This window comes from Haliotis rufescens, unplaced genomic scaffold, assembly GCF_023055435.1.
Source record: "Haliotis rufescens isolate VD_foot unplaced genomic scaffold, xgHalRufe1.0.p SCAF_15, whole genome shotgun sequence".
In the NCBI taxonomy this organism is placed as follows: domain Eukaryota; kingdom Metazoa; phylum Mollusca; class Gastropoda; order Lepetellida; family Haliotidae; genus Haliotis; species Haliotis rufescens.
In genome coordinates this window covers 32,840,488-32,859,827 of record NW_025963835.1, presented here as the reverse complement: position 1 = coordinate 32,859,827, position 19,340 = coordinate 32,840,488, and the positions used below count along the sequence as shown (strand labels likewise).

Here is a 19,340-nt window from a genome sequence, read left to right as displayed (position 1 = left end):
TGCACTCAAAAATATTTCAGCTAAGGGAATGCGGTCTAAATATAATCGAATCTGGACCAGACGGGATTGACATCCAGAGCATCGATCCATGCAATTGGAAAACGATGACATGCATCCACCAGGTCAGCGAGCCTCACCCATTGATCCCGTTAGTGGCCTATTACAACAAGAGCGGGTGGCTGCGATCAATTCTCACCCTGGTCTTCAAAGGTTCAAATATAGAGGTTTGTTTGGCCAGTTTATTTTCGGGCGGTGCGTATCCTGTTACATACATAAACATTATTACTTTTAATGTTGAAATGTTGATTCAAGATAATGAATAATTGACAACCAACTGTCCATTCTTGATACAACAGAATGACGTCACAGATGTATCCTAATAGACAGTTGAAGACACATGAACGGGTTTTGTGTGATATGTTCAGATAGTTCAAAGGTCATCGTCGGTTCCTTCAGATTTGATATTATGTTTTCTTTCATTTATTCTGTATTTATAACATTTTGCCATTTACACATGATGGAATGTTTCACCAGGTAATTGCCTGATTATTCTCTGGCGCCAACCGTGAAGATTCGGGGTAGAATAAGTCTTCAGCAACCCATGCTTTACTCCCCCCGTGAAGATTCGGGGTAGAATAAGTCTTCAGAAACCCATGCTTGTCTCCCCCCGTGAAGATTCGGGGTAGAATAAGTCTTCAGCAACCCATGCCTGCCATAAAGGGCGAAATGCTTGTCATAAGAGGCGTCTAACGGGATCGGATGGTCAGGCTTGGTTGGTCATCGTATCCCAATTGTGTAGATCAATGTTCATGATGTCAATCCCTGGATTGTCTGGTCCAGACTCGATTATTTACAGACCGCTATCAGCTGGAATATTGCTGAGTGCGGCGTTAAACAACAAACAAACAAACAAACCTAAGTCCGCCTTAACGAAGCCTCTGAGCTACTTCTGTTGTCCCAAACACGGGGGTATGCATGTTATTGTTTACTCGTCGAAGATTGGTCTGTACCAGTTTGCCTCACGACCTACAGGTGTTTTCGTGTACACCTGGTATATATATATATATATATATATTGATATCGATTCATAAACACGTGCGTTTAACACAGTCAATGAGTAATAATTCAACATCTTATTGGCAATATTTTAACTTTAGTGCTACATTTTCGGAGATATGATTCCTGTTAATACAAGATCTATTTCCATTGATCACTGAATAGGTCCCCTGAAAATACGTTGAGTTTGTACTTGTGTTTTGAGCAACGCAGCGCGATCTTACCATCAAGAGACGTACTTTATAAGGACGATGGGGTTTACACATTCTGCCTCACATCACTGTCTGTTTTAATAATAAGTAGAACGTGTTAATATCAAGAAGTGAGTGAGTGTGTATGGTTTTACCCCGCTTTTAGCAATATTCCAGCAATATGATGTGGCGTGACGAGCGAACACTTTAACCACTAGGCTACCCCACCACGCCTAATATCAAGAAGAACATGCCATTGACTTTTGTGTTCTCTGAGAGTGACGTAGTAAAAGTTCCAGAGGTGAAAGTTATGTGAATGGATCACTGAAAATCAGTGACGACACCAGGTGTTCGCGAAAAGGGTAAGCATGACCTGCCGTATCGCGAAGACCTGCTACTCTTGTAATTCGATGGGGCCTGTCAACAAATGAGACAATCGACCGATGGACCAGAATAATAACACGATTGTGACACGTTTTTGTTTTTAAAATCGATATGTTAGTTTTTTAATTTCACTCCAAATGGCCCAAAACTTAAACGAGCAAGTGCTATCTCAAACTTATTTAACCTAACTGCATCAACTATTGTTCTGTAGCTTTGTTATCTTTAGTTACAATAAGAGACATGTATGACTTTTAGGCGGCTACCATCAACTCCCCCATAAGACATGGTAATGCCCAAATATTCTCCCCAATCGATTCATACTTTAATGACCCCCCCCCCCTCTCTCTCTCTCTCTCTCTCTCTCTCTCTCTCACTCTCACTCTCACTCTCTCTGTCTCTCTCTCTGTCTCTCTCTCTCTCCTATCTCAAAGGCACACACATACACACAAAAATCACAATACACATGAATCGTGTTCAAAAGGTTTATTGAATACCGATTTGACTCAATGCCTTCTACACATTTTATTGCTTGCTTCCTTTTCACAGCACAGAAGTGGTGGGGGACGTGGTCTCTTCTGGAATGAGAAGTATATGATTAAGTCAATATCATAACTATCCGGTTACTTCCTGTACAGACTGTTTAGTCCCCTTAGTTTCACTGTAACTTTTGTGTCTGCCTGTTCCTTCGTGAAACTGTGTATTCGAGATAATATTTTGGCAACAAATGTGTTCTCTATTCAGAAAATGTTAAAGAAAGATTAACTATTTTCATGAAAAAAAAACACTTTGGCTCCAGTAATATAATGGCGGGGGACTCCAAAAGTCGATTTCACATATTGTTCCCATGTGGGGGATTGAACACGGGCCTTCGGCGTGAAGAGAGAACGCTTTGACCTTAGGCTTCCCCATCGTCCCTTATCTGATTTTGAACCCTGTCATCTATAAATTAATTGTTTGTCTGTTTAACGCTTCATATATTTGTTCCCCAAATATAAAAGTACGACAATGGACCATTATGCAAACAGATCGGTCATTCAGTGTTTGTTTGTTTGTTTGCTGTTTTACGCCGCTCTCAACAATATCCCAGCTTCGTGACGGCGGTCTGTAAGTAATCGAGTCTCCAATGATTACGATCGATCCACGCTGTTGGGATACGACGACATGCGTCAACCAAGTCAGCGTGCCTGACCACCAGATACTGTTAGTCGCCTCTTACGACAAGCACAGTGGCCTCTTACGACAAACATGGGTTGCGGAAAACCAATTCTCCAACTGTACTGGGTGATTCTACTGCGGGTGCTACAACTTAATACTCACTTGATTGATACATCTGCTGTGAAGATGAAAGGAACTACTAGAAAACAAAAAACAAATAACCTCAAAACTTATTCTCCTTTTAAATAACAACACGAACCTGTGGTACTCTCATTCCCGCTGTCATCTGTTGGGCTGAAAAAGACAAATACTTGTTTATCATGTGTATTGTAAAAATGTTTGTTTGTTGTTGAACGCCTCATTCATCAAAATGCCGGCTATATGTCCGTAATAAATCGAGTCTTGACCGGACAATCCAGTGATCGGCATCATGAGCATGGACCTACGCAAATGCGATACGATGACAGGCACTAACTAAGTCAACGAGCCTGACCACCAGATCCTGTAAGTCGCCACTTACGACAAGCTTTGGTTTCTGAAGACCAATTCTCACCCGGATCTTCACGGGTGATCACAATGTTATTTGTTGCCATTTGAAAGACTGTAACAAAGCCAGAGATCTCAGCACGAATATCAAAACAGCTCCTGATACAAATACTTCACAAAATGGTCGGCTTCCGCAAGTGATTTATAGGTTAATCAGAGGGCCTTCAAAGGGAGAATAGAGATTGCATCTTCCTTGAACTGGAACAAAACTGTTCACATAACCATGATGGCTACTTGTATTTTTGTGATGTACATAGGGTGAATATTTAACTGGTTTTGTAACTTTCTGAATGGTATAAGACTGATCAATTGTTGTGCCGTGTTCCATGTTTTAACCTGACCCCTAGGCTCCCTGTGATACATGCTATGTTGCTGTTGTGCCGCGTCTCATGTTTAAACCTGTCTCCTGGGCTACCTGTGATACACGTGATGTTGCTGTTGTGCCATGTTCCATGTTTTAACATGTCCCCTGGGCTACTTGTGATACATGCTATGTTGCTGTTGTGCCATGTTCCATGTTTAAACATGTCTGCTGGGCTACCTGTGATACATGTGATGTTGCTGTTGTGCCGCGTCTCATGTTTTAACATGTCCCCTGGGCTACCTGTGATACATGTGATGTAGCTGTTGTGCCGCGTCTCATGTTTAACCTGTCTGCTGGGCTACCTGTGATACACGTGATGTTGCTGTTGTGCCGTGTTCCTTGTTTTAACATGTCCCCTGGGCTACCTGTGATACATGCTATGTTGCTGTTGTGCCGCGTCTCATGTTTAAACCTGTCTCCTGGGCTACCTGTGATACACGAGATGTAGCTGTTGTGCCGTGTTCCTTGTTTTAACATGTCTCCTGGGCTACCTGTGATACACGTGATGTTGCTGTTGTGCCGTGTTCCTTGTTTTAACATGTCTCCTGGGCTACCTGTGATACACGTGATGTAGCTGTTGTGCCGCGTCCCATGTTTTAACTTGTCTCCTTGGCTACCTGTGATATATTTGATTTTTCTGTTGTGATTTAACTTACCAGGCTGGTTCGAATCCGAGATACGGACAGTCACTGGCATCGGACGTGGTGTACGGCAGCGTTCCTACCTTCTCACAGGTTGTGGAGTTGAAAATGTCGAGTTCGCTTAAAGAAGAAAAAACATGCCTGTTACAACCATCATAATCATTTCCCATCGTTTGACATTACAGATCTTAGGTACTCAATTGGTAACCGGTTGAAACCACAAAGACATCCTAGTTTGTCGGATGGTCTGTAAGAGAACTTGAATGATTTGGCTTTATTTTCGATGATCAAACTAAAAGTATCATGATATGTCATATCAGGCTTTTGGTTACTGTATCCGACCAGATATGTAATTCATTCGTTTGCTGCTGTACGTAATATAGAATTGTTCATTCCATTGAGGGGCGGTCGGGTAGCCTAGTGGTTATAGTGTTTACTCGTCACGCCCAAGACCCGCCTTCGATTCCCGACATGGGTACAATCTGTGAAGCCCATTTCTGGTGTCCCCCGCCGTGATATTGCTGGAATATTGCTAAAAGCGGCGTAAGTCCATACTCACTCACTCACGTCTTGATATTCATACATTCAATTTATAATTAAAACAGACAGTCACATAATGCAGAATGCCCCTATAAAGTACCTTTCTTGATAGTAAGGTCGCGCTGCGTTGCACAAAACACAAGTACAAACTCAACTTATTTTCAGGGGACCTATTCAGTCATCAATGGAAATAGATCTTTCCTTTGCACATTGTACACTTACCTGACACCAGGGTAGGCCAGGTATATCAAAGAAGAACAGCGGTTGACCTTGACGTCCCCGCATGGTTTGCCCGGAATGCAGTACAGCAGCTTGAAACATTTGGTCGAAATGTCGTAGATCCACACACCACCAGCATCATCAATAAACACGATCCTTTCTGTCGAAGAAAACAAATCAAATTTTGTGTTAATCACCGCTTCATTTAAAAAAAATGACATGTAACAGTTTGTAGATGTATCCAGTTATCTCAACGTGGATTTGCCGCTAACCCCTTATCTTCAAAAGAAAGTGATTATTTTAGGTCTCCGCTGTATTTGTTAGTTTCCACAAAACAAACTATTCCTTTTTTCACCACTGCCAACAAATGATTCATTTTGGGCATATCAGACACGGTATCAGATGTCATGTCGTTAGTATACGACGTTAATTAGCAATATATCAAAGAATCCTTTTTGGACCAGGTTGGAGTATATGTTCCATTATACGTACTTTCGTCAATGACGTCAAACGATTTAATGTCCAGTGAAAACTTCAGTTTGGTCTGCAAATCTCCACCTGTCTCGTTGACGCACTGGATCTCCTTGCAGTTGGTGAAGTACACTCGCCTAAAAGGGAAGAGAAGATGATTGCTTGCAGTTAACATGGTGTATTGGTTATTTGCCTGACAAACGTATCACTCAACATTGTGCTTTGTGTCAGTTATTTTTCTTCTGTAGGTATTCGAAGTATTACTTGCTTCTTCGGATGTCCCTTGGGCACACCAGAAACTCGTTATTATGGGTTCGAATCGCGATCGTCCCGATTATGACCCCGTGCTCGTGGGTTTCATCAAAGCGATAAACGTCTGAGACTTGCATTACTTCGGGATTTCCTCCCACATTAACCTGACACGCCCTGATAAGACTGGAATAGTGTTCAAAGAAGTGTTAAACCAATTACTCACTCACTGTCCCACACACTGCATATACATTAGTTCTTAATTAAATAATGAGGCAAATGGACCATTATGAACAGTAATTTAAAAAATGCAGAAACAAAACTGTGATACCAACCAGTCAAAAACTCTTACTGTCCCTGCGTCACAGGAAATATCGACAATAACATCGACCTGGTTTTCGCTGCTTTTATAAAGCAACACAAGGACATCGTCGTCCGTGCCATTATAATCATCAATGGCGACATACAACTTATCATCCCAGCTAGCAATGCCGGTATATTTTCCACTATTTTCATCCGGCCCTAGGGAGAGAAGAGACAAACAAATGTTTCTGTCAATATAACAGTTTAAATATGTAAGTATGCCGTCAACATTCATTGTTTTACAAGTGATTATCTTCTTAAAGAAATACACTGATTGCAATATGATTTCAGGTTCATACATGTACAAATTTATATTTGATCCCTGCTATCTGTTCCCTTCAAGGGAGATTGTTAGGATCATTTCCTGTATACACGTACCGCTATAACAAGAAGATTTAACCATCCAGAATGAAAATAGTGTGAATATGTTTGATTGGTTTCCGCATTATGGTTTAACCTCTTAGTGTTTGATTTTTGACGTTTCTGTTGTCCTGTCAGGAACTTAACTAGGTATTGAGGGTGTAACGACTTACCCAATTTTACGGTTTCCGTCCCCAGAGGAAGGCACACCTCGACCACCGTGGGAGGCGCACAATAGATCAAGTAGATGTAGTAATATGTTTCATTGTCTCCACAAACTGTAAAACCGCTGACATTATAATTCGTTTCTATACTGGGCAGGATCGTCCCCACTGGGTCAACCTGAGCAATGTCGGTCCGATCGCATCCACCAACAAGTGCGGCACATCCTTCCACTGTAAAACATCAGCGTAAATCTTGTGATTGGGAAGTATTGATAATGTGTTTTTATTTTTCCCAATCATATGACAAATCCTTTTGAAGGAGAGTAGTGTAATGGACACTATAACATTTTGCAAGCAGATTCCATACCAGAGGTCTGACTCGGTCATTCAGAAATGTGTTTGTTTGTTTGTTGCTTAACGCCGCTCACAGCAATGTTCCAGCTATATTACGGTGGTCTGTAAACAATCGATTATGGATCATATAATCCAGGGATTGACATCATGAGCATTGACCTACGCAATTGGGATACGATGACAAGCATCAACCAAATCAGCGAGCCTTGTCGACAATTCATTAGTCGACAAGCATGAGTTGCAGAAGATCAGTTCTGACCGGATCTTCACGGGGCACAAGGAGAGCTTGCTGGAGAGACCAATTCTAACCTGGATCTTCATTGGTTATTCAGAAATACAAATCATACAAGCATTAAGCTTGATAAAGTGAAAGGTATATATGACTGAATAAGCAAACTAGACAGTTGAACCATTCTTGTCTGGATCGTGTTTTCTCCAGTATACTTAATTTGTCAGTTCAAATGTTCTGATCACTGTCCACTTAAATGTATTTTCATGGCCTTTCATAGATCAATCTGGTCTCTTTTGTCAACATTAACCCGGTTCAGATGAACGCTCTCTCCGAGTTTGCCTTTAGTTCGTTTCTCTACTTACGTGGAGGACAATCATCTGGTTGATCCCCGATCAATGCTGTGAGATTGTTGATAAGATCGCAAAGTGTGCTGTTGAGGGTTTCGAGATCACTTTCAAAGCAATCCCCGGGAGCTGAAACAGAAATATATACATCAACTGTCGTTATTTATTTAAAACCATCACTTTGTGTTTGTCCCGGTTTATTGACGATACAATGCTGTGATCAGCCGTACATGTATTGGAACTTGGAACTTAAACACACCTGTAGGTATGGAAACATCTACAATTGTAAACAGTTCAGCTTTAAATAAGTTAGATGTCATCACGTTCTCTGTAAAAGTCCAGTGCTTCTCTTATGTGCAATGGCATATTGGTTCCACAATGGTCTTAAATAATTATGTTTCTTTGTGACATCACACCGAATGAACCTCATAATGTTGATGAAATATTACAAACTAAAGATGGAGTAAAGTATAAGTCTTGAATTGTTTAAGATATAACACAGGTGTCTCAGTGGTTTAAGGCTTCGAAATTCACTCTGTGATCCTCAACACTGCCAGAATTCACTGATGGCAGGTTCGAACTCACTATTCGACCTGTTAATAATAATACACTGATTGTATGCTAGAGGACCACGTGTTGTACAAATGTTAACAAATGGACACATTCCAGCCAGACGCCAATGGTGTGTAGACCGTATAGCCTGAGAGAACTGCCGATGACCTCGTGTAATGTTTTCAGATCAGTCCAGAATCACTCTGGACTTTCGGGATTGACGGGGACATGTGCAAAGGAGTCGAAACGAACGTCAAGTTAAGGCAACATGGCAGATTTGGGGAGGATCTCTAATGATATGGGGCGGGAATCACCATGTCTGAAAGAACGCCACTGCATATTGTGCATGGATGGGTGACATAACAGTACTTCTGAGAAATCATATTAGCGCCAATAAGTGTGTCGTTAGTGTGACATGCCTTTCCATGTTTGGTTTTTTAAGAAGATAACGCTCGCGCACACCGTACACCTGTCGCAACTGACTACCTCCAGCAGCCAAGCATCCCCAGAATGCAATGACCATGCATGAGTCCTGATAGAGCCCGTCTGGGACATGATCCGGAGACATGTACGGGCGACCTTAGGTCTGTAAAACCTAACACCAAACACAGTTTGCACATTCGCATGCAGTAGCGCCACACACGTGCGTAGGGTGTCATTCCTGATTTTAACACTTTCGAGGAAGGTGGACCATCACATCTAATTGATTCTGCTTATCATAAGTTGCGATTGACTGTCATTGATTGTTTGAACATGTACCAGCGAAGCGGCGGCTGCAACGCGTTTACCGTCTACGGCCTATTGACCTGCTGGAGAAGCATGCAGTGACCAATACGTCCCATGTTTTTGTCTGTGGCTACGGACTATGGAACAGTACCAACAAAGCCAAAATGCTGATGATCGACGTCAGGGCGGTCCAGGTCAACGAGACCCGTGAAGATCCGGGGTAGAATAGGTCTTCAGCAACCCATGCTTGTCGTAAGAGGCGACTAACGGGATCGGGTGGTCAGGCTCGCTGACTTGGTTGATGCATGTCATCGATCCCAATTGCGTGGATCGATGTTCATGATGTCAAACACTGGATTGTCTGGTCCAGGGTCTATTATTTACAGACCGCCGTCAAATAGCTGGAATAATGCTGAGTGCGGCGTAAAAGAACTAACCAACCAACCAACCAGGTCAACGACAAGAGTACAGGATCAATTGATCCAAAACCAGGCTTTACGAAATTTAACGGTGAATCAAATTGCTGCAACCCTTCGTCAGGCTTCTAGTGAACGAGTTACGGGTCAAACGACGATGCAGCTTATGTCCATTCAACTCATCTCCATGCTTGGCGGCCACTTGTTTTGCCGCCCCTTACAAATCGTCATTTTGCCCAAAGGCATCAAAGGTGGTAACCGTGGGAACTGGGGTAACCGTCGCTGGTCACGTGTAATGTTTTCAGATGAGTCACTATTCACATTTTGCACTTCCTTGATAGGCATGGTTGTGTCTGGCGACGTCGAAATGAACGTCAAGTCAATTTCAACCTGACCTAAGACACGGGTCACCCGTGGGGCTCCCAGAATCTATCCCCCCCTTCAGAGTATACCCGGGTAGATTCAGGGGGCTCCCAGAATATACTCCCCTTCAGAGTATACTTTGGGTAGATTCAGGGGGCTGCCAGAATCTACTCCCCTTCAGTATATACCCGGGTAGATTCAGGGGGAGCCCCCTAAATCTACCCGTGTATACTCTGAAGGGGGCTAGATTCTGGGAGCTCCCTGAATCTACCCGGGTATACTCTGAAGGGGGCTAGATTCTGGGAGCTCCCTGAATCTACCCGGGTATACTCTGAAGGGGGATAGATTCTGGGAGCCCCCTGAATCTACCCGGGTATACTCTGAAGGGGGCTAGATTCTGGGAGCTCCCTGAATCTACCCGGGTATACTCTGAAGGGGGATAGATTCTGGGAGCCCCCTGAATATACCCGGGTATACTCTGAAGGGGGTAGATTCTGGGAGCTCCCTGAATCTACCCGGGTATACTCTGAAGGGGAGTAGATTCTTGGAGCCCCCTGAATCTACCCGGGTATACTCTGAAGGGGGCCATATTCTGGGAGTCCCCTGAATCTACCTAGGTATACTCTGAAGGGGGCTAGATTCTGGGAGCTCCCTGGTTGGAGCACCAGTTTTCCAAATAGTAATCATAATTAAAGAAAGCTCATATGTGAGATGAGAATGTACATGAATGTACATGAAGTTTTCTTTTTTTCTTGCATCTAACTATGTTTTGATCTCTCCTGGTCTCTCCATTTTGAATTTTTAGATTCAATAACAAGTTATTATTATCTACACCAGGGTTGATTCTGGGAATTCCCCCTTTATACCCCCCTGCGGGTAGATTCTGGGAAAGGGGAGTAAATTCTTGGAGCTCCCTGAATCTACCCGGGTATACTCTGAAGGGGGGATAGATTCTGGGAGCCCCCTGAATCTACCCGGGTATACTCTGAAGGGGAGTAAATTCTGGCAGCCCCCTGAATTCACCCCAGTATACTCTGAAGGGGGGATAAATTCTGGGAGCCTCCTGAATATACCCGGGTATACTCTGAAGGGGAGTAAATTCTGGGAGCTCCCTGAATCTACCCGGGTATACTCTGAAGGGGAGTGCATTCTGGGAGCTCCCTGAATCTACCCGGGTATACTCTGAAGGGGAGTTAATTCTGGGAGCCCCCTGAATCTACCCGGGTATACTCTGAAGGTGGGGTGGATTCTGGGAGCCCCCTTAATCTACCCGGGTATAATCTGAAGGGGGTGATAGATCCTGGGAGCCCCCTGAATCTACCCGGGTATAATCTGAAGGTGGGGTAGATTCTGGGAGCCCCCTAAATCTACCCCTGTATACTCTGAAGGGGGGTAGATTCTGGGAGCTTACCCGGGGTTCGATGCCCGACATGAGTACAATGTGTGAAGCCCATTTCTAGTGTCCCCCGCCATGATATTGCTGTAATATTGCTAAAATTGCTAAAAGCGCCGTAAAACCATACTCACTCACTCCTAACGTTATGACATGACATGACTCTAAACAACGTATATCTTCCCTTTGATAAAGGCATTCTAGAAATGCTTGAGTAAGTGAGAAAAATGTAAGTAAGGATAAATGGATGAACAGCTTTTTTATTACAATTAGGGGCGGCGTTTCGATGTAGGTTCTAACACCGTTATCAAGCAAGTGAAACGTCGCTCCTAATTGTAATGTGGCTACGGACTATGGAACAGTACCAACAAAGCCAAAATGCTGATGATCGACGTCAGGGCGGTCCAGGTCAACGAGACCCGTGAAGATCCGGGGTAGAATAGGTCTTCAGCAACCCATGCTTGTCGTAAGAGGCGACTAACGGGATCGGGTGGTCAGGGTCGCTGACTTGGTTGATGCATGTCATCGATCCCAATTGCGTGGATCGATGTTCATGATGTCAAACACTGGATTGTCTGGTCCAGGGTCTATTATTTACAGACCGCCGTCAAATAGCTGGAATAATGCTGAGTGCGGCGTAAAAGAACTAACCAACCAACCAACCAGGTCAACGACAAGAGTACAGGATCAATTGATCCAAAACCAGGCTTTACGAAATTTAACGGTGAATCAAATTGCTGCAACCCTTCGTCAGGCTTCTAGTGAACGAGTTACGGGTCAAACGACGATGCAGCTTATGTCCATTCAACTCATCTCCATGCTTGGCGGCCACTTGTTTTGCCGCCCCTTACAAATCGTCATTTTGCCCAAAGGCATCAAAGGTGGTAACCGTGGGAACTGGGGTAACCGTCGCTGGTCACGTGTAATGTTTTCAGATGAGTCACTATTCACATTTTGCACTTCCTTGATAGGCATGGTTGTGTCTGGCGACGTCGAAATGAACGTCAAGTCAATTTCAACCTGACCTAAGACACGGGTCACCCGTGGGGCTCCCAGAATCTATCCCCCCTTCAGAGTATACCCGGGTAGATTCAGGGGGCTCCCAGAATATACTCCCCTTCAGAGTATACTTTGGGTAGATTCAGGGGGCTGCCAGAATCTACTCCCCTTCAGTATATACCCGGGTAGATTCAGGGGGAGCCCCCTAAATCTACCCGTGTATACTCTGAAGGGGGCTAGATTCTGGGAGCTCCCTGAATCTACCCGGGTATACTCTGAAGGGGGCTAGATTCTGGGAGCTCCCTGAATCTACCCGGGTATACTCTGAAGGGGGATAGATTCTGGGAGCCCCCTGAATCTACCCGGGTATACTCTGAAGGGGGCTAGATTCTGGGAGCTCCCTGAATCTACCCGGGTATACTCTGAAGGGGGATAGATTCTGGGAGCCCCCTGAATATACCCGGGTATACTCTGAAGGGGGTAGATTCTGGGAGCTCCCTGAATCTACCCGGGTATACTCTGAAGGGGAGTAGATTCTTGGAGCCCCCTGAATCTACCCGGGTATACTCTGAAGGGGGCCATATTCTGGGAGTCCCCTGAATCTACCTAGGTATACTCTGAAGGGGGCTAGATTCTGGGAGCTCCCTGGTTGGAGCACCAGTTTTCCAAATAGTAATCATAATTAAAGAAAGCTCATATGTGAGATGAGAATGTACATGAATGTACATGAAGTTTTCTTTTTTTCTTGCATCTAACTATGTTTTGATCTCTCCTGGTCTCTCCATTTTGAATTTTTAGATTCAATAACAAGTTATTATTATCTACACCAGGGTTGATTCTGGGAATTCCCACTTTATACCCCCCTGCGGGTAGATTCTGGGAAAGGGGAGTAAATTCTTGGAGCTCCCTGAATCTACCCGGGTATACTCTGAAGGGGGGATAGATTCTGGGAGCCCCCTGAATCTACCCGGGTATACTCTGAAGGGGAGTAAATTCTGGCAGCCCCCTGAATTCACCCCAGTATACTCTGAAGGGGGGATAAATTCTGGGAGCCTCCTGAATATACCCGGGTATACTCTGAAGGGGAGTAAATTCTGGGAGCTCCCTGAATCTACCCGGGTATACTCTGAAGGGGAGTGCATTCTGGGAGCTCCCTGAATCTACCCGGGTATACTCTGAAGGGGAGTTAATTCTGGGAGCCCCCTGAATCTACCCGGGTATACTCTGAAGGTGGGGTGGATTCTGGGAGCCCCCTTAATCTACCCGGGTATAATCTGAAGGGGGTGATAGATCCTGGGAGCCCCCTGAATCTACCCGGGTATAATCTGAAGGTGGGGTAGATTCTGGGAGCCCCCTAAATCTACCCCTGTATACTCTGAAGGGGGGTAGATTCTGGGAGCTTACCCGGGGTTCGATGCCCGACATGAGTACAATGTGTGAAGCCCATTTCTAGTGTCCCCCGCCATGATATTGCTGTAATATTGCTAAAATTGCTAAAAGCGCCGTAAAACCATACTCACTCACTCCTAACGTTATGACATGACATGACTCTAAACAACGTATATCTTCCCTTTGATAAAGGCATTCTAGAAATGCTTGAGTAAGTGAGAAAAATGTAAGTAAGGATAAATGGATGAACAGCTTTTTTATTACAATTAGGGGCGGCGTTTCGATGTAGGTTCTAACACCGTTATCAAGCAAGTGAAACGTCGCTCCTAATTGTAATAAAGAAGTTGTTCATCCCTATACCTATCCTTACCTACTTCTCCAACTTCTTTATGCTTCTCAAAGAAGAGGAAAATGTACTTTATACATAACGACTTCTCGTTTATTGCATAGAGCGACGTTTCGATATATACATAGACTACGGTTATTACGAACTCACTTATTTTAGTTCGTAATAACCGTAGTTCGTTTTAAACATATATATAGCATATATCTAACAAATGGCCGGTTCATTATATCGGTCAGTTTATAAGCGTGTTCGTTATAAGCGTAGTTTACTATTGATAACCAAGTGATTAGAGGTACAAATGCATGACATCCTGCGATAAGCAGCACATTAACATTGACAAAAACAGGTAATAGAATAGCAAACAAGTAGCATAAAATTAAATAGACAATTCCCTTCCATTGACTTACCCACCTGAACCCGTTAAAACGTTAAACCTGTTTCATATTAAAGATCTATGCATTATGATTCAGAGTGAGAGAAAAGAAGGATGACTTAAATTTTCCAATTGTCAAGCAATATTCCAGCTCCAACCTTTGTTGTCTCTATTTCACTACTTTTGAGGTAAGATCGAGCATGCGCTTCCTCCTAAGAATTCAAAGAAATTGTCATATGACTCTTACTCAGAAGATGTTCTATGGTAGACATGCTAAGGGCGCATCAGTGACAAACATTACGTTCGATGCAATTCTTGCAATTTTGACTTGTACCACATAATGGCATGTTTTTGCATGTGTTTGTGATGGGGGCCACCGGTGGAGCAGGATAGGCCACCTTTTCGCGAACACCTGGTGTCATCACTATTGATACGGACACATATGATTATAGATAGGGTTTTGTCCCTTTAATTGACTACCCACCACTGTCATTGTGTTGTTTGCACCCTTACAATACACCGCCGACATGTTCTCTTGATTGTCATATTACGCCTAATCCTTGCGTTTCCTTTTCAATGCATCGCCATCACTCGATACCTCTTTGTATTTCTGTAATCAGCTGTTGTTTAGGAGATAAACCTACTGTGTTTTGAAATTTGATGTAGTCCCACTGTAGAATAGATACCTCTTTTATTTTAAATTTTGAACCGAGCACTTTAAATTATTATTATTATTATTATAATTATTATTATTCCAAATTATAATAAAGAGGTATCTATTCTACAGTGGGACTACATCAAATTTCAAAACACAGTAGGTTTATCTCAATTCTACCATGACGGCAACAACGCTTTAAAAAACGGCGCTCTCTTGCAACGCGTAACAACACAGGCCCACAGGTCCGCAATCTTAGAACATTCCGAAAATTGGTCACAGGTAGTTATATATGTAACAATTATTATTAAAGTTCAAGATTAAAAACACCATAGTCGTGAGTAGTTCAAAATAAGTGTTCAATACACATAGCTTTTCAAAAGAAGTTGACCAAAAACACCCCAAACTTAGTCCAAAGACAGATGTTTTAATTTCTACCCACTTGTTGTACACTGTTGTACACTGTGGACTGACTGTCAATTCTTGGAAGTTGCGAGAGAGGTTATTTCTTGGAAATCGAACATGCCAACATTTCTATTGTAGGGATGACAGGTTGCATTTTAAAATGCTAAACGAATATACATCTACAACAAACTTTTTGAACTAACGTTCTACAATACATGTAACATGTGTAAGTGTTATTAGTTAGTTAGCAATTACCCCCAGTAAACAATAATAACATCAAAATAAATGCCTCTCCACCCGAACTTGGTTACTCACACCTCGCAGCTGTCAATGGCTGACAATCTTGTGTTTACATTCTCCGTTGCTTGTTAAAAGAAGCAATATGACAAACCAGATCTATGATGTGGTTCAACATTAACCTGTAGATTTACTGGGAATGATCGAGCCTGCTGGTACAATATGATTACCATTGGAGCTAAGTATGACTGAACAGCCGCGTTTTAGCCTGCAGCTAGACGAGCCGGACACTTTTACACGAGGTAGGGCCTATCTCAGTATCTGCATGATGTGACCTGTCAATTTCAAGATTTCATGGATTCCAAGCCAGAGTGTGAATGGAATGAGACATTCGTGGCCCAGACATAGTGGGTCGAGTATGATTTTCTTAATTGTGCGTGATCTGAAATGAATTTGATAAAGTTTGACTTCAATGATGTCGGGACATTGTTTTTGTGGATTTTCGAATGGACAAGTGTTTTCTAAGTGATGGACTTTCAAATCCTCTTGTGCAAAATCCTTACCATGGTGGTTGACGGTGATAGCGATGAATATCGATCACAAAAAGGTTTGTAAACAACAAGTTTGTTCAAACAATTTTTATAATGTTTTATTTTACTTTCATTGTCGGTTGTTTCAATGAGGAAATAGCTTAAATTGTTCTGATTCTGGTCACCATAGAACATTTCCCTAACAGTTTCATAAACATTTCATCTGTATGCAAAAGATATGCCTTCGTTAAATCTTTTAATATCATCATCGAAGCAGTCAGGGTTGCTTGCGGCCTAGCCAACGCTAAAAACATCCGATATCAAACTACCGTATTTCCTCTATTTGACGCTATGCCGTCTAGTAATTTTCGCGAGAGTCCTTGACTCGGCGTGTATTAGAAACCTGGCTGGTATTAGAGACCCAGCGTACATTAGAAGAAATATAGATACGTTTTACAGTTCATATGGGGGTGAATCGATCAGCAGCCATTTTCTATGAATCGATATGTAGGCTATCTCTGTATTCATACGCATGTTTTTTTGTGAAAAGGCTTAATATAGTTGAAAGGGGTTTCCGTAGCAAAAAGGAAACCTCTTTTTAACCAATCAGAATCAAGCATTCATCAATGTCATGGTAGAATTGCTAATATCCCCTACTTGTTTTAGGGTATTTAGATCAAGAGTTCAACAGTCACTTTTGCGCATACGCGAATTGAAATGTAAATATTGAATCCTGAGATACAAGTGCTCCTGAGGCTAGAAACTATAGCTGGACAAAAGAAAAGCTATCTGATGCAGACCGCCTTCGAGGTCTAGTGGTAGATCGTTCCCCCGGAGAGCGGTAGGTCCGGGGCTCGATTCCCGGCCGCGTCATTCCAAAAAACGTTTAAATATGATACTTGTTTCTAGCCTGCCTGGTGCTCGGCATTAAGCTAGAAACTATATCTGGACTACAGAAAAGCTATCTGATGAGGGAGTGAAATCGTATATCAATTAGCATCACATTGTAGGTTTAGATTAGATTAATTCTGTAATGCTTTTTGTTGTAGTTTTATTATTTACGTTTAGATCTTTTTTTAACATGTCATTTACTTACTCTGACATGGGCACTGTTCATTGGTGACATTAAAGATACACTGGAAATCAGCCTTCGCTTCTTGCAGTTGAGCCAAGAGGTCCTGAAGCTTGTCGGGGAGCTCATCTGGTCCAGGGAGACATCCCAGTGATGGCGCAAGGACAGCCAGGAGAACTATGAAGAGACCGTTGCCGAACATCGTCATGTTGATTCCGATTGTCTTTTCTCCTCACTCTCAAGAGTTATTATAGGCATTCGAAATTCTCGTGGACAAACCAGTAGATTCCTGTCACATGTCCAGGTGTGTCACCCACGTGGTACTTTCTACCACGCTGCATGTAACTGATTTTAATTTATGGAAAAAAATATTTGCAAACCTTTGCTTATTTTTTTAAACAGATGGCGCATGTGACGTGTACGTATGGATTTGCATGCTTTCATACTTTGATACCCATTAAACGTTACGAGTATGTTTTCCCTGTTTGATATATATTTTGGATTTGTTGAAGGACATGATACACTCCTTTGTAAAGCGGATGAGATATAGGTCTCGGTCTGTAAATGAAAACAAACTTAACAATTGTGTCCCGTCTTGAATTTGAATTTGAATTCCCCACATTCCTCACAATTCATCGATGACACCAAACATGACCTGCTCTACAGGCAGCACCCACCATTCACACAATTCAACGATGACTCCAAACATGACATGCTCTACAGGCAGCACCCACCAGTCACACAATTCATCGATGACACCAAACATGACCTGCTCTACAGGCAGCACCCACCATTCACACAATTCATTGATGACACTATACCTATGCCTTACCCAGGTCTATCTCAAGTCAGTATTTCATATCAGTCAGTTATACCAGAACCTTACCCTGGTCTATCTCAAGTCAGTATTTCATATCAGTCAGTTATACCAGAACCTTACCCAGGTCTATCCCACGTCATTATTTCATGCCCGTGATCTATACCTGTACCTTACCCAGGTCTATCTCACGTCAGTATTTCATATAAGTGAGCTATACTTGTACCTTACCCATGTCTATATCACGTCACTACTTCATATTAGTGGCCTATACCTGTACCTTATCCAGGCCTATCTCACGTCAATATTTCATAATACTGAGCTATACCTGTATCCTACCCAGGTCTATCTCACGTCAGTATTTCATATAAGTGGCCTATACCTGTACCTAATCCAGGTCTATCTCACGTCAGTATTTTATATCAGTGAGCTATACCTGTACCCTACCCAGGTCTATCTCAGGTCAGTATTTCATATTAGTGGCCTATACCTGTACCTTACCCAGGTCTATATCACGTCAGTATTTCATATCAGTCAGTTATACCAGAACCTTACCCTGGTCTATCTCAAGTCAGTATTTCATATCAGTCAGTTATACCAGAACATTACCCAGGTCTATCTCACGTCATTATTTTATGCCCGTGATCTATACCTGTACCTTACCCAGGTCTATCTCACGTCAGTATTTCATATAAGTGAGCTATACCAGTACCTTACCCAGGTCTATCCACGTCGGTATTTCATATAAGTGAGCTATACCTGTCCCTTACCCAGGTCTATCTCACGTCAGTATTTCATATCAGTGAGCTATATCTGTACCTTACCCAGGTCTATCTCACGTCAGTATTTCATATCAGTAAGCTTTTCCTGTACCTTACCCAGTTCTATCTAACGTCAGTATTTCATATAAGTGGGCTATACCTGTACCTAATCCAGGTCTATCTTACGTCAGTATTTCATATCAGTGAGCTATACCTGTACCATATCCAGGTCTATTTGACGTCAGTATTTCATATAAGTGGCCTATACCTGTACCTAATCCAGGTCTATCTCACGTCAGTATTTTATATCAGTGAGCTATACCTGTACCCTACCCAGGTCTATCTCAGGTCAGTATTTCATATTAGTGGCCTAAACCTGTACCTTACCCAGGTCTATCTCATGTCAGTATTTCATATCAGTGGGCTGTACCTGTACCTTACCCAGGTCTATCTCACGACAGTATTTCATATAAGTGGGCTATACCTGTACCTAATCCAGGTCTATCTTACGTCAGTATTTCATATCAGTGAGCTATACCTGTACCTTATCCAGGTCTATTTGACGTCAGTATTTTATATCAGTGAGCTATACCTGTACCTTACCCTGGTCTATCTCAAGTCAGTATTTCATATCAGTTGGCAAAACCTGTATGTTACCCAGGTCTATCTCACG

General features: G+C 42.7%; 1 protein-coding gene across 1 annotated transcript; it reads right to left on the bottom strand.

The window, feature by feature from the left end:
* Positions 1–2,111: 2,111 nt before the first annotated feature.
* Positions 2,112–17,363, bottom strand: LOC124132047. Its single transcript, XM_046495641.2, has 9 exons — positions 17,114–17,363; positions 7,652–7,762; positions 6,713–6,934; positions 6,152–6,338; positions 5,589–5,704; positions 5,100–5,256; positions 4,353–4,457; positions 3,046–3,080; positions 2,112–2,206 (listed from the first exon to the last, which is right to left on the bottom strand). The coding sequence occupies exons 1-9, from the start codon at positions 17,295–17,297 to the stop codon at positions 2,172–2,174; spliced, it is 1,152 nt and encodes a 383-aa protein (XP_046351597.1). The 5' UTR covers positions 17,298–17,363; the 3' UTR covers positions 2,112–2,171.
* Positions 17,364–19,340: the final 1,977 nt, after the last annotated feature.

Bases quoted from the DNA above. Each gene is read 5' to 3' on its own strand.
- LOC124132047 (XM_046495641.2), bottom strand. From the start codon at position 17,297: ATGACGATGTTCGGCAACGGTCTCTTCATAGTTCTCCTGGCTGTCCTT. The intron at 7,763-17,113 runs GTAAGTAAATGA...TTTCTGTTTCAG, and splicing joins TGAACAGTGCCCATGTCAGA to CTCCCGGGGATTGCTTTGAA. The intron at 6,339-6,712 runs GTAAGTCGTTAC...TTCTCTCCCTAG, and splicing joins GACGGAAACCGTAAAATTGG to GGCCGGATGAAAATAGTGGA.